This window comes from Sciurus carolinensis, chromosome 4 (assembly GCF_902686445.1).
Source record: "Sciurus carolinensis chromosome 4, mSciCar1.2, whole genome shotgun sequence".
Classification (NCBI taxonomy): domain Eukaryota; kingdom Metazoa; phylum Chordata; class Mammalia; order Rodentia; family Sciuridae; genus Sciurus; species Sciurus carolinensis.
In genome coordinates, this window is record NC_062216.1 from 47,547,623 (window position 1) to 47,570,397 (window position 22,775).

The window sequence follows — 22,775 nt, forward strand, 5'->3', positions numbered from 1 at the left end:
CAATGATTATCTAGTGTCTTCTCAAGGCCTTGGAGCTAGAGACACATCAGTGAACAAGATGGACAGAAAGTCCTGATCTCAAGGAGCTTACATACTAGATTTCTATATCTATAAAGATAGTAGTAAATGGTAAAGGGGGGCAAGGAAGGAGAATGGAGAATATAAGGGGAATACATATGTAGTTAATGCTTAGAATGTATTAACTAAGGTATGAAGTTTATTTCTTTTCAATAGCTTGATACTAGAAAATGCCATTGATTTTATCAATTTGACTACCAAGAAAATAGAATAAGTGTACACACTTTAAGATTTCTGGATTCTTTGGAGTATTATAAAAAAAAAGAGAGACTCTTGAGCACTTGAACAATGTTCCTCATAGGGATAACAGGTTATTTTAGTGACAAATAGTAAACTGTACTTGGTTAGACAGTAGTCATGGTAGTCATTGCAGCAACTGGGTTTAGACATCTACTTAGGATCACCTCTATTTAACCTACACAGGTTGTCCTCATTAGGGCTTTTTACTTAGAACATTATTATAGCAATCATATACTGTATTTTTAGCATCTTATATAAACTTTCCCACAAATGCCCAAGTTATATAATCAGTCCCCCTCCCCCCACAGGCTTTCCTCCAGCCTCTCCCAGATCTATGGTAGGGGCAAGGAGGTGTGTGTGGGGTAGGGGATCTCTATCTGTGACTGCAAATGTTCATGTCACAAGGTTGGTTCCCCCTCCTTTGAACAGGGCTGAGCATGCACCATCGAATGTGTTTTTGATACCCTCTTCTATTCTCAGCCTTCAACTTCTGCTGTTACATTTTCATCAGGTGTCACATTGCTGTGTTCCTGAGCCTGGGAGACTCTTTGCCTCCTCTTTTTGTGTTCAAACAGTCCCTGAGGACTTGGCTCCAGGGGCAGAGGCACCTTAGAGCTAGTTCCAGTTCCCTTTTTACAGAGGCCCAGGGAAGCCAGATGACTTCTTTCCAGGCACACAGGCATGGATCCAGTCAGTACCAGTCTCTGGATTCCCTTTCCAGTATGACTTCTATTAAACCAGCAGCTTCTGGGATCTTTATTTTTTAAAAAAAAATATGTAATAAAGTGAGAAATATGAGAAGTGGTCTCTGAATCCTCTTCCATCTTTTTATCATATATAGAAACATTATGGGATATGTGCTGCTTGTGTGAAATTTTATGTTTGACTATTTTCAACGTAGTACTAGAACATTATCAACTAAAATCAGGTAGAGGTCATCATTTTGCTGGATTCTTTATTTAGCTGCTGGGATCGAATCTATGGCCTTGTTAAGCACAAACTCCACCAGTGAACCATACTCTCAACCCCTGCTTGGTTCTTCAACGTTTAAATTCAGTCTCCCTCTCTCTCTCTCTCTCTCTCTCTCTCACACACACACACACACACACACACACACACACACACGCTCTCTCTGATAAGAATGTGAAGAAACAAATGGCAAATTCACTCACAGCAAAAAAAAAAAAAAGAAAAAAGAAAAAAGGTTCAAATACACATCTTTAGCTGACTTGTATACAATAAAAGCACAGTGTTCTGTTATTCTTAAAGAGGAGTTTACCTAACTATATCAGGAAAAGTCTTATGGTGTGGCAGTGGGCGGGAGGATAAGCAGGGAATGATGGTGATAAGCATTTTCCAAATTAGGAAACAGATACGCTTTTCTTCTTACTCTCTTACATAACCGATCTATTTTAGAAGACAACTAAAAAACTGAAGTGAAATACAAATCTCATGATTTTACTACTTTGTTAGCAAGGAATGACACAAGCAAGTAATGCTCGAAGGAAAAAAGAAAAGGAATCATCATATTCCTCCTGGTGCAGGGGCTGTCTGCAGGATTCCCTCTTTTTTCCTCACAGCCTACTGGGTGAGTCAGAGACCAAAGTCTGAATTTTAGAAAATGAATGAAGATACTAATTTCTCTCTCCTTTGAATTTGAAAAGCAGTTGCATCAAAAGTGCACATCCCTTTTTGGTGGCACTGAGTGATAGAAGAGTGACCTGTTACAGTGCTGGTGATTGCTATGCCTAGACTTCCTGATTCAGAGGGAAGTTGTGCAGCATACAAAGGCCACAGTGGCAGTACAACCTCTTACATAAATAAGTTACATAAATGAGAACAAGTTATGTAAATGTATAAACCAGCAAACATGAATTATAACCATTCACAAATGCCAAGGAGAACAGGGCAAGATTCTTTCTATAGTTCCACTTCTCCCCTCAAATTATCATAATTGTGCCATTTTATTTCACATCAGAATCAGATTTCTTTTAACTTTTTAGGGATAGAAACTCCATATTATTTTATGAACCATATACTTTTTGGGGAAATCCCATAATAAAATCTGCTTTGATCTATATTTGAAATTTATGAATGCTTATCAATTTCTTATACTCTTTGGATAATCATGTACAGATTTATGAAATATTTACTGAGGCTGCTAAAGATAAGAATGCATCTCAGGGGCTGGGGAGATAGCTCAGTCGGTAGAGTGCTTGCATTTGCAAGCACAAGTCCCTGGGTTCGATCCCCAGCACTGCAAAAAAAAAAAAAAAAAAAAGCATCTCAAAAGTTAATGTGCATGTGCATATGGATATTTGTTATGGGGGTTGATTTTCAGATCTCAAGTACATGGTTCTGTCTGAGGGAAATTTAAGTGGTTAAGGTTAGATTTAAGGTTATGCCCCTGAATTAATCCCAATGTTCCCTAGCCCTGCTCCTCAGATCTCCCTGTAGCTTGCTTCAAGTGCAAAGTGAATGATCATGACTTGTCTCTGCACCCTATTAGAACACATAAGTCTTGGATTTTTTTGTCAACTCCTTTTTCTCAATTCCTTAGGGGTATATGCATCTTTTCTGAAGTTACACAATTTGCTCATTGTGTAATAAAACCACATGTAACTCAAATATTTTTGAGCCTTAATTGCCTGTTCTGTATAAACAGGAATATTAATGAAATGTTAGCCAATTTCATACAGAACTTAACGGTTAATATTCCATTTAACAACTTCCTTTAAAAATCTTGATGTTTAAAGATATATTACATATTTTATCAAAAATTACATATTACTATCACAGTAACATTATAGTGGAAGGTTACATGAGATTAAAATCTCTACATAATATTGGTTGGGTGATTTTGGACAAATAACTTTCCCTGTTTCCAAACATTTGAAAAAGAACCAAAAGTTCTCTTCCTACATTGACAATCTAGTACCCTATAATCAAATCTATAAATATTTTCAACTGAGAGCTTTAAACTCGCTGCTGACAAGTTTAAAGGAAATGAAACTCATTGTATATGTCAGATTTTTTTTTTTCTCTCCCGTAGGCAAAACTGCAGACCCGGCTTGAGCTGTGGTAGTCTGGTGACTGCCATGTGAAAAAGCCTTATTCTTCGTGTTTTCTCTTTTAAAATATCAAATGCAGCACCATGGGGCAGCGCTTGTAGTTTGGACAGTATGTGAGGAACTTGGGGCTTCCTCCCTCGAAAGGGGGCGGGGGAGTGAGTTTTAAACAGGAAAGGCTGCACTGACTTGGCACCAAAAAAACCTCTTGCCCTCTGGAGGAAGTCGGCTCAGGAACGTGGGTTTTTCGGTTTGTGCCTTAAGTTGCCGGATTCCATATTTGAGGCGTCACGGGGTCTTCGGATTACGCATTCCTAGTCCGGGTGCCTCTACTTGTCCAACTGTAACCTGGGGCATCCAGAACCCACCTAACACCCGAGACTCGATCCCCGGCCGCTCCCACTTGCCGGGAGGTGGGGGGCAGATCCCACCCGGGTGGGCGGGCACGTCATTTGTGGGTTGACATGACAATGTGGGTTTCACTTCCGCGGGGCGTTTGGGCAGAAGAGCCCACCTTGCAGAGGCCGGGGAAAAGGCAAAGCCTGGTAGGCGGGGTCCGGCAGCAGGCTACCCGGTGATGGAGGTTCAGGGTTCCTCCGGGCTTTGTTCAGTTGCAAGCCGTGCCCTCCTTTCCAGAGAAGCCAATTAGATCCCTGCTGGGGGATCATCTGACCTCGCGTCCCTTGCCAGGAGGGGCTCGGAGAGGGCGGGGCCGGGCGGTCGGCTCCTCGGGAACTGGGCCGCCGGTGGCGTAGGGGAGTCCGGGGCGCGGTAGCTGAGCTGGGCCCCGCCTCGTGCCCTCCAGGCCCCGCCCCCGGCCCCGCCCCGGGGGCTTCCCGGGCGCGCGCCGCCCTGCCATGTCCGCGCGCCACGCCCCCCTGCTCGCGGGCCGCGTGCGGAGCCGCGCGCCCGGGAGGCTCCGGGACTGTGGCGGCGGGCGGCGGCGACGGCGGCGGAGCAGCCCTCCGCCGGCCATGTCTTCTCCCGCCGTGGCGAGGGGATCCCCGGGAGGGAGTCAGGAGATGGCCCCCAGGCCGCGGAGTCCAGGCCGGTTTTGGGAAGTGGGCGGCGGCAGTGGCGACCGGTTGGAGCGCGCGGCCGCGGAGTCTGAGCGCTGGGAGTTGCTGCTCCGCCGCGGCGAGCTGCTGGCTCTGGGCGGCCACCTGAAGGGAGCGCTGGAGGCGTACGCGGCGGCGTTGCGCCGTGGGGCCCCGGTCAGGCCCGAGTGCCTCGGCACCTTGGTGGACTGCCTGGTGTTCAACTACCGGCTTCGCCACGGGCTAGGCTGGAGCACGGCTCCGGCTGCGGGCGCCGGCGGGCTCCTCAGCTGCCTGGGCTGCCGGGGTTTCTTGAGTGAGCCGGTGACGGTGCCCTGTGGCCACAGCTACTGCCGCCGCTGCCTGCGGAGAGAGCTCCGCGCCCGCTGCCGACTCTGCCGGGACCGGCTTCCGCCCGCCGCAGCTAGTGCCACTGATGCTGAAGGGACCAGCCCGCGGCCGCCGCCTCTGACTGCCGCCATCGCCGCCTCGGACTTCCGAACCAGCGTCGTCCTCAACCACCTGGCTGAGAAGTGGTTCCCGGGCCAGCGCGAGCGGGCCCGGGCGGCTGGCCGGCTTGGGGAGCTGCTGCACCAAGGGCGCTACCGGGAGGCCCTGGCCGCCGCCTGCGAGGCACTGCGAGCAGGTGACCGCCCGGGGATGCGACGCGGGCCGGGCGACTCCACCCTCATCTCCCCGACGGGCCGGGTACCCAGAGCTCGTCTGCGCCCCGAGAGGCGTTTCTCCTTCCCGGGGAGCCAGTTGGCCCCCGGTGTGTCGAATCTCGGGGTGCTCGAGGGTGTGGGAGGGGGCGGCGCCCCGGGGTGCTTCGGTCACAATGGGGATCGCCCTGGGAGCTGACTGTGACGCGGCGCGGGGAGGGGCGCACGGACGCGGGGTTCCCTCGGCCACGGATTGTGGGGGGTGCACGCGTCCGGCGCGGAGCGGGTGACCCCAACCGAGGCCGCCAGGGCGCGGGACGCGTGGGAGAGGGGCAAGCCAGAGGGGCGGCTGGCTTCCTGCGGCGATCTTCCCGATAATCGGCCGGGCCGCCGCGGGGAACAATAGTCAGGTCGGGAAGAGGATCCCCAGCCGAAGCTAGGTGGGCAACATTTACCTTCCTCTCGCATAAAAGTTACCGGGGCAATTGGAAGCCGCGGGAGGGCAGAATTGCATAAGCTGGGGTGGGGGGAGTGTTGTGTAACGGGTGACGTCCGGTGGGCGTGTCGGGAGCTCGGCGCGGGCACCCAGCACCGGGAGGCCCAGCCGGCCGCCGCTCTCCGAGCGGGTGTCAGGGCGCCCACGGGTGGTCACCTCTTACCAGAAAATGCCTGCAGATTTGGTTGTTCTGGTCAGTTTCAGCCTGTTTCAAGTCATACTTCACATATACCTATGTGCTAAGTTTCAAATGCACCTAGTTTTTGTAAAGGTGTAGAGGGAGTCTCTGATCCAGAGTTTTTAATGCGCTTCTTTTTTTTTTTTTTTATTTTTTTTAACGTTCCTGATCAAGCTGTGGGGAAAGGCTTTGTAGATCTTTTATTTGTTTCTTCCTCTCGAAGTAGCAGCTGCTTTGGCCTCCTAACCTTGGTTAGAACTTCTCTTAGTTTCAGCTATGAAAAAGGGCAATGTCAAACTTAAGTAAAATGAAGACTTGTTCTTTAAAGCGGTAGTTCTCTACCAGATGGGGAGTGGATTTTACCTTCCCGTTCTCAGGAACAATATATAGTGACATTTTGGGTTGCCACCCCTTGTGGGAGTGGTGCTGATAGCAACATTTGGTGAGTGGTCCAGGGGTCCTGCTAAACTCAAAACGCACAGGACAGCCTCCTACAACAAAGAATGATCAGGCTACAAATGTCAATCGTGTCACTGTTGGTAAGCCTTATGTTAAGCATATTTCAAGATTTTAGTATCTGTATTGTCATGAAATGATTCCCAAGAAAATGGACATGGAAAATATAAACACTGTAAGTATTGTTTTTGAACTATGTAATTGAAAATATCCCGTGGGTCTTTTACCTCTTAGTGCTTAGTCATATTGAAGTAGTCACAGTATTTTGAAAAAATACCTTTAGGGTTCAAAACACAAACCTGGCATATTTTCATATTCTTTCGCTGTCTTTATGAGGAGTAGTCAGTTTAAAATAAAATGATAGACCCAAAACAAAAGAAGACTATTTGGTCTTCTGGATGAGTAAAGACAGTGAGGAGAAACTGGACTTGGTGGTAAACCATCCAGTAACTGACCAGTCTCATCTTCCTCTTTAGAGAAAGCAGAAGCCAGGACAGGAAAATGACTTGTACCTAATCACCCCTCTGGCTGTTTGTACAGTCAGCTCTCTATATCCTCCTCTTCTATATGTTGATCCAGAGTTCATTCTGCCTTTATATTTAATCTAAGAGGATTGTTCAGAGAAGTTTTGTTATTGTGTATGTGTGTGTTTTGTTATCTAAAGTATAGAAGATGACAATGCTATCAATGTTAACTTCTACAATATAGTTCTTTTACCTCTTAAAGTGAGGTCCTAGTCCATGGAAGGACAGTGAGCCCATTTACTAATTAAGATCTAGCTTAACATTCTATGACCAGTATTTTAATTGAGGAAATACTAGGTCTTAGATTGGAGATAATTATTTTTAACAGAAAAAGAATCTGAAAGATTGACTCTTCTTTTTTACAAATGGCTTAGATAGCACATGGGAATTTTACCCACTTTAACCCTACTTTTTCAGGATTAGAACTCACGTCTCTTGACTTTTACCCCATTAGCTTATTTTTTCCTCTTTGTCTTTTAAAAAAAACATTCTGTACTTGAAAATGTGTTTCAATGGCACTAAGATACAGTATTTAGTTTTGTTAAGATGTTTTATTTTTAACGTGAAGTAGAGAAAAAATTTTAAACCAAATTTTAGTTGATAAAGGATGGTTTATGTTTCATAATTTTGGGGCATAAATACTGGGTTAGTGGTATAGTTTAGTGGTAGAGCACTTCCTTTGCAAGGACCTGGGTTGGATCCCTAGCGCTGCAAACAAAACCCACAATAAACAAATGTTATTAAAATAACATAAAAATATTAACTAATTGAGTCCTAAATGTCTTTGTACAGTTGTTAGATTTTAACTTCTTGGGAGCTGGCAAGTTAGCTACAAAGGAATCTGAAGTGTATTTATATAATTGTACAGTTGTAGTTATTAATGACATTGTCATGTTGATAATGAAAGAGATCTTCACTATTTCTTCATATATTTCTTATAATGAAACAAATACTATTAAATAGAAAAAATAATCTAGTCTACAGTTAGCCCACACATATCTAAACTTATCCTTGTCAACAGAAAAGGAAAGCTTGAAAACCTTTGCCAAAATCAGAAGTTTCCCATTGAGATTACATAAGTTTCTGTTGCATTGAATATATTTAGATAACATTTAATCCATTGATCTTTTGGTATTAACTCTCAGATGTTTCATAACTTTCCTTTTAGTATTCAAGGATATTATGTAAATGTCTCTTCTGCTGGAGTCTTTATACTTGAGTCTGTTAAAATGATCTCACTATATAATGCTGTCTTTTTGTTCTTAATGGAGTGTTACACTGACTTGCCTGTTTCCTGTGTTCACCCTTCTCCCTCAAAAGGAGACAACAGATCAGTATACTTTACAGTTTGAACTGATTTTAAAATAAAAAGGTCATGGGGGGGGCATTAAAATATTGGGGAAAGGAAAATTTTGTCTTTAATATTAATTCTGTAGTCCTTGACTGTTACCCAGTACTTTTATATTTTATAAATCATTTGATCCTCACAGAGAATCACTCCAGAGTGCTATTATCCTCAGAAGGAAATTGAGGCAGCTAGAGACAGAGATGCAATATGATAGGATGAGGAAATCTGTGCATGCTGGAAGCAGATTACCTGAGTGCTGTGCTCCCCTTCCTTTTTGACCTTGGGCATGTTGCCTGACCACTCTGTTTTGGTTCCCTTATCTGAGAAGGGAGCACAATCTCTGCCTCATAGGGTTGTTGTGAGAATTAAATGAGAGAAAAGATGTAGGGTTTCAAAAAAAGTGCTTCACACAGTGAATTCCCAGAAAACAATAAGATATTTTTAGAATGTAGAATGTAGAAGTTGTATTATGGTTAGGTGATACAATAGAAATTGAAATCTAAACCTTGTGATTTTAGTACTATTCTGTTCTATCTACCAAATTAATTTCAGAATCAAGGCTAAATTCTCATTCTAGTTTACACATGTTAATTAGTGGTAACATTTTAGCATATATTAATTAGTCACATCATAGATAAATACCGAATACATTTAAAGAGAATATGAAGGATTTTTAGTATTTTTAGTGACTAGGGTAAAATGAAAATATTTGAATTTAATCAATTTTATATCCTTACTGTGCAAAGGACTTGAAACATTGACATTTATATGGGGCTTTATAGTTTACAAAATATTGTTACTTCCACTATCTTAATTAATTCTCACAAAAGATTGTGTGAGATAAAAGGGCAGATACTAGTATTGGTAATTCACAGATTGAGGGGAAAAAAAGTCCAAGAATTTTAGGTGACTTTCTTATGTAAGTCACCAAATTAGAAAATTGATATGTGGCTGTTACTTCTGAGCATAAAATGGATTTAAAAAATAGAATATATGAAAGAAATCTTAAGTACACTTATTATTCATTAAGCAAATACTATACTGTATGCCAGGTATTGTTTCATGCTCTAGAAATACAGACGTGAGCAAAATAAAGTCCTTGTCCTTATAGAGTTTGTATTTTTTGTTTTTTTATGATTGCAGCAAATTGATACTTCATGAAAATCTCCAGAAAATGGGGTTTATTGCTTAATTGACTTCTACTTAACTGAGCCTATATGCAGAATATCTGGTTCATTTCTTTCATTCATAAGGCACCTAAGGATCTTTGCAGTGCCTCAGGGTTGCTAAAAAGATCAGTTATAATGGCATGTTCTTATTGATGTAAAAGATGAAAAAAACTGGTTAGATAAATAACTATGAAGTGACCTGTTTTAAATGAATAAGTTCCATGTTTTACCTGTTTTTTGTTCATCAAATAATACAAAGTATATCCAAACTTATTTTAGATTATTAGGTACTTGTACATTGACTTTTTGTTTATTTAGAAACTTTTTTTCTTTTTTATTATTTTTATTCATTCTTTTTAGTTCTATGTAACATTAGCATTCATTTTGACATAATTATAAAAGCACAGAATACAGTTTGCTCTAATTCAGCCCCCAGTACTTCTCCTTTTCCTCCCCTGTTCCCTTCCCTCTAACTGATCTTTTTGCTATGTATAGTTTTTTTTTTTTTTTTAATTACTGCCTTGTAGATACACATAATGGTGAAATGTACTGTGATATATTCATACATGTACATAGAAAAGTTAGGTCAGATTCATTCCACTATTCTTCCCTTATGCCATTCTTCCTCCCTACCCCTCAATTCCCTTCCTCTACTCCATTGATTTTTCTTCTATTTTGATGGAATTCAGAATCATTTTTCTAAGCAGCTTGGAAATAATTCAAGTAAAATTTGAGATTAATTTGTATAGTAATTTACTTTTTTCATTGCAGAGGTATTTTTCAAAATTGGAACTGTGTTTTATTATAGAAGATGAGTGATTTCAGAGAACTCTAAAGTGCAAGACAAAAAGCTTCTGTTCAATTTTTTTCCTTCAGTAAGATAGTATTGTCTCTTGTTTTCCCTCCTTCTGTGGCCCATTCTGGTCCTGCTAATCCCTAAAGATGTGTCTCCTCTAGTCTAAGGTTTATGTGGTTAAATAACAAGGTAGAACATACTCCTGTATGCCTTGTCTCAAGAGGTAATCTTTTTTTTTTTTTAATTGATATGCTCTAAAATATTTTGTAATGCTTTCAGCAATAGTTACTATTACAAATTGAGCATTTGTGTGTCAGGCAGTATATTGACTTTACATGCATTATTTTAATCAGTCTTTACAGCAGTCTTAAGATGTATTTTTTTAGGTGAGCATTTTATAGGTGAGGAGACTGAGATTCATCTAAGAGTTATATAAACTACACAAAGGGAATCCGAACCCAGATTTTTAACCTAGTGTTTATGATCTTAATTATTATGCCAAACTACTACTCTTGTAGTATAAATCATTAATAACATCAGTTGACATCTTTCAGCTTAACTGATAACCAAATTCTACCCTACTGAACTTTTTTTTTTCAGGGCGAGGGGAGTGTGAGGGGACTGAGCGAGACATCTCCAGCATCTCCTTTTGAGACAGGGTCTCACTAAGTTGCCAAGACTGGCTTTGAACTTGCTGCTTCAGTCTCTTGAGTAGTTGGTTACAGGTGTGTACTACCACACCTGGCTCTCTGTCCTTTTTTGCCTATTAAGCCAAATTCTGCCCCGCACATCAGAACACTCACTCGGTGTTGCCTGATTCTAGAATTATAAATAAAAACCATTTAGCTCTTTAAACTAATTGTGATAATTTTGTCTTTTGATAATACCAGCATTGGTTATTTCTTTGTGATGGGGAAAAATGCTTTTTAATTAATTTCTTATATTTTAAAATTTTGTGAATAAATATTTTAGAACTTCTGCAACGTGAAAAAAATTCTGAAAAGATAGGCCAAAGAAACAACTTTAGAACTCCTGTTACTCTAGTCATGAATTCCTAAGGATTGGCACAAAGATGGGGAACAGTGACTTTAGAAAACTCTCTTCAGCCCATGAAGGGTTCTGGGCAGCTCAAGACTAGTTTTCTTCAGATGTACAGCAGAGCTTTTTTTGCCTACTGATATACATAAAATACTGGGTCTAAGAGAAGAGAAAATGGGAATATGACTTGAGGAGCTTAAAGGAGTCAGATTTTAATATGTTTCTCCTAGTTTAAGATACATGGTCAGAGCCATTATCGGAGGATACAAAGACAGGAAATAATGGAACTCAAAGCAGATATTCAAATTAAACTACTCAAAACTGCTGTGCATATGCAGTGAAGAAATATAATAGCAAACAAATAGTGCTTTCCGTGTATTAAACCCTATTCTAAGTACCTTACATTTGTGAACTGGCTCTTGTGAGTAACTTTGTGAGGTAAATATTGTACATAGCATAAATATTAACATAGCATAGAAGTAAACAGAACTCTCCAGTTAAGAGTCTTGAATCCATCACCAGCTGATCCCAGGCAAGCTACGTGAACTCAGTGCTGTTTCCTTACTCTTTAAAAATGTCTATAATGCTGGATCCACATAGGACTGTTCTGAAGATTGTAAGTCATTTAGTACTTAGTGGTATTTCTTAAAAGTAAGTTTTTTTTATACATTCAATTTTATAGCTAAGGAAACTGTAAGATGATTTGTAATTTGCCTCAGCTTATAGTCAGTGGAGGGACCAGAAATTGAAGCCAAGGCTCATACTCTTGATCTTTAGGAGATCTGTGTTAAAGGAAAGCATTTTGGGAGAAGATTGGTGAGCTGAGTCTTCTTGGATAGAAAAGTTATCCAAAGATGAGGAAGTCTGGGTTAGGAATGGTATAACTACAGAGATCTGTGAACAAAGGAAGGAGGCATGAAATACGGCCTACCTGGAGCAGGATGAGTGGTAATGTATTATTGAGACTTGGAAGTGGGAGGTTGATAATGATAGGAAGTAAGGCTGGAAAGAGAGGCAGGAGGCAGACGTGAAAGAACTTGTATGCTGAACTAAATAAGACCTATTTTATCTTGTAGGTGGTGAGGATGTAGGTAAAACTGGAGGCAGGAGATAGTTAACAAGCTATTACCATAGTACTAAAGAGAGATTTGGGAGCCTAGTTTCAGGCAGCTACTAGCAGGAGGATTGGAAAGGCAATTTGAGAAGTATAGGAGGTGAGACTAACAAAGTTGAGGATGATTTTGATTTGGGGAGTCAGTGATGTCACAAAAAGATTACAGTGAAAAAAAATTTTTGAGAACATGCTGAGTTTGAGGAAAAGTACAGCAGAACAGTTAGAAATTTGAGGACTTTGGAGTTAGGGTAAAAAAATCAAGATTGAAGATGAAGGTCAGAGATAAATTATGACCCAGAACTAGAACATCTGTCCCTAGTCCTGGTAGACAGGAAACAAAACTAGAGCTATTGAGTGATTTGGAGTAAGATCACAGAGTTAAGAACAATAATCATCATATTTAGTACATTAGCCCCAATCATGTCATCTTTCTATATACCAGGCCTTTGTTGGTACTGTAGACACTTACAATAGTGGACTGAAAGAATCTTCCCAGATGATGTGGGCAAGTGAAGTGACCTGTTTACTGTCCTCAAGTTCAGGTGGAGAGCAGAGACTGAATAGTTACTGACTCCTTCAAACTTGAGATAATGACAAAGTCAGAGTTGATTGGTCTTTTTGCCTTTCATGAAAGTTTTCACATGGAAGACAGACATTATGCTCTGATTGTTTAAAGGGGCTCAATTAGTACATTTGGCTCTTTTTTTAGAATTAAGGATTTGAAATAAGTGAGGTGAGTATATTTGCCAGCTTTTAGTATCTGAGACCAAAATATATAACAAACAATTTAAAGGAGGAAAAATTCATTTTGGCTCATAGTTTCAGAGGTTTCAGTCTGTGATTGACCTACTCCATTACTCTGGGCCTAAAGTGAGGTAGAACATCATGGTGGAAGAAAGCTGTTTAGCTCATGGCTGCTGGAAGCAGAGAGAGAAAACGACTGGGGATAAGAAACCTAGGGCATGATCACAGTGACCCACTTATTCCAACTGGTCCCCTCCTTCTGACAGCTTCCTCTACCGCCCAGCAGTCCATTCAGCTGTCAATGAATTAATCCACTAGTGAGGTCAAAGTCTTCATGATCCAGTCACTTCCCAGAAAGCTGAACTTTGCTTCAGTGGCAATCAAGCCTCCAACACAGTTGTTGAGGGTCACTTCCAAACCATATCAGTGATTCTGATCTCCTAAAAAAGTACTGGAGCTAGCTGTGGTGGAACATGCATGTAATCCCACCTGTGCAGGTGGAGAAGGCAGAAGGATAGTAAGTTCAAGTCCAGCCTGGGCAATAGCAAAACCCTGTCTCAAAATGAAAAATTAAAAGGATTGAGAATGTAGCTAAGTAGAAGAGCACCCCTGGGTTTGATCCCCAGTAATGCAAAGATTAAAAATTAAAAATTTTGGGAAATTTGAATTCATCTAATGGGGTTTTCTTATTTTTCTATTAGAGTTATCTAAGTAATTATTCAATTAACATTTGAAATTATCAGTGAAAACATTCCCTATAAGGAGTTTTAAAATATGGTTCTCTTTTCAGCATAAACCTTTTCATCCCAATACACACTAACTTCTTAAGACCCTTTTTAAGGGGGCATTTAAGCCTGAATGTTTCTGTGTGGAGTGGAGATTTGTTTTGCCATGTATTTTTTAATTGATACAAATAATTGTACCTATTTATGAACTGCATTGTGATATTTTGATACATGTATACATTATGTAATGATCAGAGTAGCATATCCATCAGCTTTATAGATGGGTTTAATTGGGTTTTTCCAAAGATGGGTCTTCTCAGTCACTTTCAGTACTACCCTAGAGAAGCTGTATAAAGGTGAGGGACAGATGTTCCACAGCTCTGATTGTGCATTGCCCCAAGTGTAGAGCAGTGAGAACTTGCTGTACAAGAAAAAAATTGAAATAAAAAGCCTAGAAAAGGGTCTAAACAGGGAATGGGCTGCTTGTTTCTGGAGTGAACTCCCTTTTGGTGAAGAGGCTGTCTCAAGGATATCATTGGAAGCCCTGGAGCTGTGGGTGGAAAACTGCACTTCTTATGCTGAGTTTTCTACGCATCCTTAGACTATGTTGGCATGCACTACTTTGTTTTCTCATCTCCAGTTGTGCTCGTCAGATCTGTTAAGTGATGCCATTTCAATCACACAAAATTCTCTAGTTAGATTGTAAGCTCTGTAAAGACAGGAATATTAAAAGATAGTTTTGAGCACTTACAGGGTCTTGCTTTATGCTGGGAACTCTTAATTTTTGATTGCTTAGTCGTGGAGTTTTCAATTTCTGTGTGTTTTTGTTTACAGAGGATGATTTTCTATATATTGCCTTAAGAAGTAAAAAACAAAATAATCTAGGCATGTCTTATTTAGGAAGCAAAACATCTCATGAAATATTAATTCATTCTTTTAAATTTTTTCATTGTTATAAAGTTGAGGGAACATTATAATTTCAGTTCTCAAGCACCAGCAATTGAAAAAACTGCCTGTCTAAATTAATGGTAAAGCAAGAGTTATCTGTAGAAAAGCAGTTATTTAAAAACTAGAGTGTACCACGGGGCTGTTGAAGGGTTTTATTAATTATATTTTTTAGAGGCATTAAGGGTCTTTATGTCCTCTCATGATGAATACTTTATTTTTTAAGCCTAAAGTTTTTGAAGACTTAAAAGATAAAAAGCCTTAAAAGAAGATTCAAGTTAAAATCTATAGGTATAGCAAAGATAATTTTTTGCTTAGCCTTCAATTTTAGGTTCTATGTACTGTTAATTGATTGCAGTAAGATAGATGAACCTGCTCATTGTCTGAAATTCCTTTGCCGTTGAACAATAATTGGTCTCAGGTAGAGATGTAGAGGATAGTGAAATTAACAACAGTTTGGTTTCCCAAGAATATATGAAATTAACTGTTTTCAAATGGTCTAATATCATTCTTGTTAATGGCAGGTGTTAAAATCTTGACCTTAAAAGCTCACTCTTAACCCATTTCTCTAGAATCAGGGCTACTGTAAAAACTCAAAAGATGAACCCCTGCCTAGTCCCTTGTCTAACAGAATGTCCAGGTGTCATAGGGGTTTTTATAGATGAAAGTTTAGAAATCAGGGTGCAAAACCTAAGATTTACTTCTTATAAAAGGCAAGTCTTCTCAGTAGGCTTTAAAATCTGTTATTCTTTTTTAAAAAAAAAAAATGCAATTAGGGGTAATTATTCATGTTATAAAAATATTTTCATATTCTTAAGAATAATAATTTTCTTGGACTGGGAAGATAGCTCAGTCGGTAGAGTGCTTCCCTTACAAGCACAAGGCCCTGGGTTCGATCCCTAGCACTGCAAAAAAAAAAAAAAAAAGAATAATAATTTTCTTCACTAAAATAATCTGTTTTGTAATGATTCAATAAAACTTCTAGGTAAGATTCAACATGTAAAGTAGCTTACCCTGTACTGTACTTTAGCTTGATGGTTGTTGACCCTGAAATCATAAGTTATCACTTAGGCTAGCATGATAATATTTTGTGGATTATGCAGTAATCTTTCTAAAATAATCATATTCTTATAAAATATTTTATTTCAGAGCCTAGTGACCTGACTCTCAAAATTTACAGAGCGGAATCCTATGCTGGTCTCCAGGAGTTTAAAGCAGCCATAGAAGATTTAAATGCAGTTCTCTTTCAACTTCCAAATTGGCCTGAGGTAAGATTGCTTTTTTATATTTACATTTAATTCAAGATTTAACAAAACCAGTGGAGGCTTCAAATTAAATATATAGTTTTCTAGAGATTTAGGGTCAATATTTTGAGTGGATGTCATCTGGCAGTTTTTACATCATCAAATCCTTTGTTTCATAATGAAAGAATGAATTGAATTCCTGATGCAGCGAAAAAAACCCAAAGATGTTATTAATAAAACTTTTGCAAAGAAATATACCTTGCCATATCGTGAAGGTACATTCAAACTGAACTTCATTAGAGGAGATTTATTAATTGAAAAAGGATTAGGTCCTTGAGGCTGAAAAATTGTTGGAGGCGTTATAGTGGCACTGAGGTGATTAGGCAGTGAATTTAGAGAGCAGATGTGGGCAGAGGAGATTGGCTTGCCTATATGATTTCAGAATAACATATGGTTTGACTACTGAGGAATAATATATAACAGCCTATAATCAGTTTACTAGTTCTCCTTTTCATCAAATTCTGAAGACAAATCAGTCTGTCTCCCATAAGTATTTTTTAGGCTAGAAATTTAAAATGCTACATTTTGCTCTCCATTCAAAACCATGCCTTTGAGGATAGTGTAAGTATGCTCTAAAAATTATATAATAGTAAGTAAAATTATAAAAACTCCCATGATGGCATAACTGGTTAGTACAAACAAATGTATATATTAAGAATAAGCAGAAAATGGTTGGTAGGGTTAGCTTTAAAACTCTTAAGAAGGAAAGAACCCTTTGGACTTAACACTAAATTAGTCTAATCAGAAATGTGGTTCTTCTTCTTCAGCCACTTAAATGATAGCTAAAAAACTTTGAGTAGAACATTCTTTAGGTTCCTCTGAAGTTATTTAATACTGTTCATTCTGTGGCTTATACAACCTCTTTTCATGCCATTTCCATGAACCAGGCACATTTAAAACTTACAGTTGACGCTTTTCTTGGTAGACCAACCCACAAATTAAATTTTGGCTTATCAGTAGCAATTAGTAGGGTTCAGCTGTTGTCATAGAACTTGATGAATTCCTGTCATGAAGGACAGAAGACAAGGGTTAATGGAAAGTGTTATGTCTCTAAGTACTTTCTTAAGAAATAGTATAGGCAAAGATTAGTAATTTAGTAATCTAGAAGACATTTACCATATTGCCCTGATTGTAAAGTGAACTTTTTTTCACATCTTAGTGTTTCTTTAATGTTGATGCATCTTAAGGTCTGTATAATTTTACTGTTTCCCGTTTCCTTCAAAAAATGTTGTTAAATCAGTAATCCTTAAAATCAGCACTTTCTTGATAGTGAGATAACATGGTATTTCTGGTCTTGCCAAGCTCAGACTGACTGTGAATTTTGGTCAAGGCATTGTCTGGGCCTCAGTTCCCTAACAGTGCTTTTTAGGGTGGGTAGATGAGCCTTTAAAATATTTTGGCCTCTTTGGAGTCATTCATTTTCACATTCACATTTCTGAGCCAACTGTTGTTTTTGTGTACTTGATTTTGTTAAAAACTGTATAAAGGTTTCATACATGTGCTTTTGTTGAAGGTTCACTTCAGGAAAGGAAAAGTACTTCAGGATGCTGGCTTTTTAGGAGATGCCTTACAACTCTTTCTTCAGTGCTTGGCCCTTGATGAAGATTTTGCACCTGCAAAGTTACAAGTAGAAAAGGTAATCAGTTTACCAATTCGAATAGTTTAACACAAGTCTAAGACACAGGTCTTTTTTAAAATGACAATCAGAAAGTTGAAATAAAAACCAAATAAGTAACTGTGGAACCATTTGACAAGCAGTTTTCAGTTTCACATACTTAGTATATTGAATTCTTAGTGAAATCAAAATATTTCATTCACAGATATTTCAATGCAGTATTTTTGTTTAATTAATTTAAATATTCTTTATCATGGGTAGAACATCCATAATTTGAAAATCCAAAATCTGAAATGCTTCAAACTCTGAACCTTTTGCATCATGATATGATGCCATTTAGAAAATTTCATACCTAATCTCACGTGACAGGTCACACTTAAAACCCAAAAGCACTAAAAAAAAATACTGTAGAAGATTGCTTTGGGTTACACGTGTAAGCTGTATGTGAAACATAAAAATGAATTTCATGTTTAAACTTAGGTCCCATCCCCAAGATACTACATTATGAATTTGCAAATATTTCAGCATCAAAAAGAAAAAATATGAAACTTTTCTGGTTCCAAGTGTTTTGGAAAAGGGATTCTAACTGTGGTTTGTTCAATTGAAACCAGATTGACAGTCCTTAATTAAACATTGCTTTCATGATGTTACTGCTCAGGGATCTTGATTGACCTGCCTTTTGCCTTCACTTCAGGTCTATATTTTGCTTAGTTTTCATGATTGCCAGTAATATTGTCCCAGTCAGCATGTTTTGCCTTTGTTTTGCCTTAGTTATCTAATCTGTATTGATACATATATATATATATATATATATATATATATATATATACACACACACACACACACACACATATATATTATACATATATATGTCTAGTAACACATCATAGAACAAACTATGGAAAGTGGTTATATTATATATGGAAAGTGATTATATATGTATATATATATTAAGAGTTACATCATAGAACAAACTATGGAAAGTGATAATATACTTTCATAGTTTGTTCTTTGCTGTGTTAACAGCTTTATTTACAAAAGAGAGGAAAGAAGGGAGAAGAGAGAAAAGAGGATTCCCTGATAGATGACTTTGGAGGAAACATTGGGTTAAACCAAGTTAAACAGGTTTCTCCATAATTTATCAGAATTTTTAATATTCCATCATGAAAAGATTAGCTTTCACTCTTGTCAAATTTATTCACTGAGCATCTGGGAAGAGTAGGGTCTTGGAAAAATTCTTTAAGAAAATCTACCCTAATACAAATTCAGAGTCTTGGTCATAATGTTCTCAGTATCCTCAAAGCATGCCTCATTATTTGTCACCTTCTAGTGTGGCTTTTTGTAAAAATCACCTCAGGTGAAGGTTCAAAATAAAAATTTGGGGGCTCCATCCATCACAGGCCTTTGGCATCAGAATCTTTAGAATTGGGGCAATAGTTTTAACAGGTTTCTTGGGAGATCCTTTTGTACCCTGAAATATGAGAACTTTGACATTTTTGTCAGATTCCCATCCTTTAAGAACCCAGTTAATGTTGATTCAACCTCTGTGAGATTTGTTTGCACATATATTCTGGCCTGTTGTTTTAACAAAAAAATAGTTTATTGTTATGTGTTTTCTGACTGTTCCATGTTTGTTAGCCTTATATATCTCCCTAGTGCAAACTTTTAATAAGCTTATAATTTTGCTTTTTCTTCGTTTTTTTTTTTTGATACTGGAGATTGAACCCAGGAACATTTTGCAACTGAGCTATATTCCTCAACCCTTTAATTTTTTATTTTGAGACAAACTCTCACTAAGTGCTTAAGGGCTTGCTAAGTTACTGAGGCTGGCCTCAGACTTGAAGTCATCCTGTCTTAGCCTGTCTTTCTGGTGTGTATTGCTGCACCCAGCTTAATTTTGCATTTTCCAGGCTGCTGGATATCCTCTTATGACTAAACTACTCATTTAATAAGATTGGGTGAATGCAAAACAAGTGATGCTTTAACATATCTTATTTTTCATCAGTATGCTTTTTAAAAATTGTGGTACATGTAATAAAATAATGTACATATAATAAAATGCATGACTTTTTTATAGTTCATTGAGTTCTGAGAAGTACATATAGCAGTGTGACAATACCCTCTCAGAACAGAGAATATTTCCATCACTCTAGAAAATTCCTTCATCTCCTGTCCATTAAGTCCTCCTGGAGGCACCTATTGTTCAGATTTCTATCACCACAGAGCAGTTTTTCTTATTCTAAAACTTTATATGAATTGTATCCTACAGTATACACTCTGGCTTTTTGGTGTTCAACATACCATTTTTGAGATTCAGCCAGGAATTTTTTTCATTATAGAACAAGTATTCCATTTTATGAACATACTACAGTTTGTGGTATTCAGTTAATATTGATTTTTTCATTTGGATTATTTCCAGTTTTGGTGGGATATTTTTGTTTTTGTATTGTTTTGTTTTACTGTTATGAATAAAGCTGCTATGAACATTTTTGTATGAGTCATTTCATGGACATTTGTTTTTATATCTATTTGGTAAATACCTAGGAGTGGAGTTACTGGGTACATGTTTATATTTTTTATATCAGGGAAGATGTAAAAATGTATAAAGATTTTTAAACCTTTTTTTCTCTTTATTTTTTGTGGTCGTGTGGATCAAACCCAGTGGCTCACATGTGCTAGGCTACCACTGAATGACATCCCCAGCCCCTAACTATTTCTTCATTAAGTGAGGTGTTGGTTAAGGCGTTGGTTGAACATCTACCAAATATACACACTTTTATTTGCATTGTGCATGTTTCTATATAATGATGTGTGGATAATTCTAATTTCTGAGTATTTGAGAGATAGGGCAGCTGAAAAACAGAACCTCCCAATTTAGGTTTTAAGACATGGTCTGCTATACTTACAAATACAGTTTATTGGGCAACCAAAAAAAATCAGAAACCCTATAATTATTTTCCAGCTGGGTTGTTCCCCTATTTTAACCTTCCCTGTTTCTTTAAGAGTTTAACATATACTCCTGGTACAAGCTATCTCCAAGTTTAATTCCCATTTGGTACAGGGCAGCTGCCATCTGGTGCTCCCAGCTAAATGCTGGGCATTAGTGACTGCCCACACAGGTTAGTTGTTCAGTGATAAGTTAAATTCAGTGTAAATTCAAGGAATTTTAAAATGTTTTTGTTAGAGGTCCAAGTTCTTTCATTCATATAAATACCCAGCACACTGTCTAACTTGAAAATGCACATAGGTGTGAACCATGAGCTATTTTGACAGGATAGATTCATTAATAGTCAGATGTAAATATTTTCTACTGTCTTGAGATCTCTTTATAATCCTTATGTTAAAAAGTTACTCTTCACCCTGGGTACCTTCTCAGGTCATTCTATGCCTTCCTTTCAAAGCTTTGAATTATTTTGTTGTTTTGAGGTGATTTGACCCATTGAATCACACATTGGTTTTGTATGACTTTTTATTGTATTAGCTAACCTGTTTTTCTCATTACTAATAATGTTCGCTACAAACTTTCTAAAGATTCTTCAATATGAGGTTAACTTAGTGTTATTCTTAATGAAACATTATGTATCCTTCATTATTTTTATAATATTTCTCCTACAGATCTTATGTGATTTATTATCACCTGAAAACTTAAAAGAAGACCTGAAGGAATCTTCCTGGAATTCATTACCATGTATTAAAAACAAGCCTTTAGGTTTTCCTTCAGTAATGGAAGAGTCTCACGCCCCCAGTGAGCTTAGCCCAAAGCAGGTAAGGGGTAAGAAGAGAATATCATGGGTTAGCACATGTGATTTTTTACACGTTAAGATCTTTACTTACCTGGTTTCAAGCTCTGGAACCCATTCAAGTACTTAAAGCTTATCTAGTTATCTTAATAGAATTTTGTCTTTAGTCTTTGATTTATATGAAAAGTTTTGTGTAAAATATTTACTAATCACAATCTTAGGTTACTTAAATGTCAGAAAACTGTTAGTTTCTTAGAATATGTGAACATTATATTTATTTTAGTACTTTGTGTACAAACAACTACATTAGCATGACTGCTTTAAATCTCATAAGTCAACTTATATTAGTACTCGCAGGTCATTTACTTGAGAGGGGTTAGGAATTAAAAGTGGGTGCTATTAGTGAATATTATAGGCTAAATTAAATTAAATTAATTTCATTTTAGTTTAATTTTTGGCTAGAGGAATAATAGATAGTAAAGAAATAGGATTACCTTTGTTTGTTGTATTTCTATAGACTGAAGAACTACCAGGGGATACTTCAGAAACTGTCAGAGGAAGCTTAAACCGTGCTCAGTCAGCGCAAGCTATCAATTCAAAAGATACGTCTGCCAGAGAGGATTGTTTAAAAAGGGTATCCTCGGAACCTTTACTCTCTGTTCAGGAAAAAGGTGTTCTGCTGAAAAGAAAGTTGTCTCTCTTGGAACAGGATGTGGTTGTAAATGAAGATGGAAGAAATAAGCTTAAAAAACAAGGAGGTAAAAATTTCACTGTACTCATATGAAAAAAATTTGTTTATTCAGAATGGCCTTTAAACTTTTTTATAAAGAAGAAAACCCTGCTGTTTGTTTGGATAGAAATGCCTAGTGAAGTCTGTGTGTTTTCATTAGATTATGGCGACATCCCAGAAGAATTAATAGACGTCTCGGACTTTGAATGTTCTCTCTGCATGAGGTCAGTTTATAAAATTTTCTAGATAAATGTTTTGTTTTAATGTAAATATAATGTAAATAATGCTACCAATAGGCAATATAAAGTAACAGAATTCTGGACTAAATATCAAAAGATACAAATTTTTAATCCTGGGTTTACCTTCATAATTTGGGCAAATAACCAAATCTCTGACTTTTAGTTTTCCTTGTTTAAGAAGTAGCATCGTGGCTGGGGATATAGCTCAGTTGGTAGAGTGCTTGCCTTGCAAGCACAAGGACCTGGGTTCAGTCCCCAGCACCACAAGAAAAAAAAAAGAAGTAGGGTCGGTATTGGCATTGACTATATCCCAGCATTGTGAGAATCCAGTAGTTTAAGTGTCAAAGAAGAATCTGGGAAGTTGTAAAGTTCTATGAAAGTTATAGATATTATTATGAAACCTAGATATAGCCATGGTTTTAGATTTGGATAAGAATTCTAATTGTATATTTTATGTTTATAATTTTAATTTGTTTATGTTAATCATAAAATCCTTTTAAAGTAACATTGAATAAGGATATCCATTATG

At 38.2% G+C, this 22,775-nt stretch overlaps 1 protein-coding gene across 1 annotated transcript in view; it reads left to right on the plus strand.

Annotated features, from left to right (window-relative positions):
- Positions 1 to 4,170: 4,170 nt before the first annotated feature.
- The window catches only part of Lonrf1 (LON peptidase N-terminal domain and ring finger 1), a 33,503-nt gene continuing 14,898 nt past the window's right edge, over positions 4,171 to 22,775 (plus strand). The window contains exons 1-6 of the mRNA XM_047551090.1: positions 4,171 to 5,069; positions 15,768 to 15,886; positions 17,436 to 17,558; positions 21,153 to 21,302; positions 21,795 to 22,035; positions 22,168 to 22,231. Of these exons, the coding sequence (XP_047407046.1) occupies positions 4,244 to 5,069; positions 15,768 to 15,886; positions 17,436 to 17,558; positions 21,153 to 21,302; positions 21,795 to 22,035; positions 22,168 to 22,231 (1,523 nt within the window). The 5' untranslated portion in view covers positions 4,171 to 4,243. The remainder of the gene's footprint in view (positions 5,070 to 15,767; positions 15,887 to 17,435; positions 17,559 to 21,152; positions 21,303 to 21,794; positions 22,036 to 22,167; positions 22,232 to 22,775) is intronic.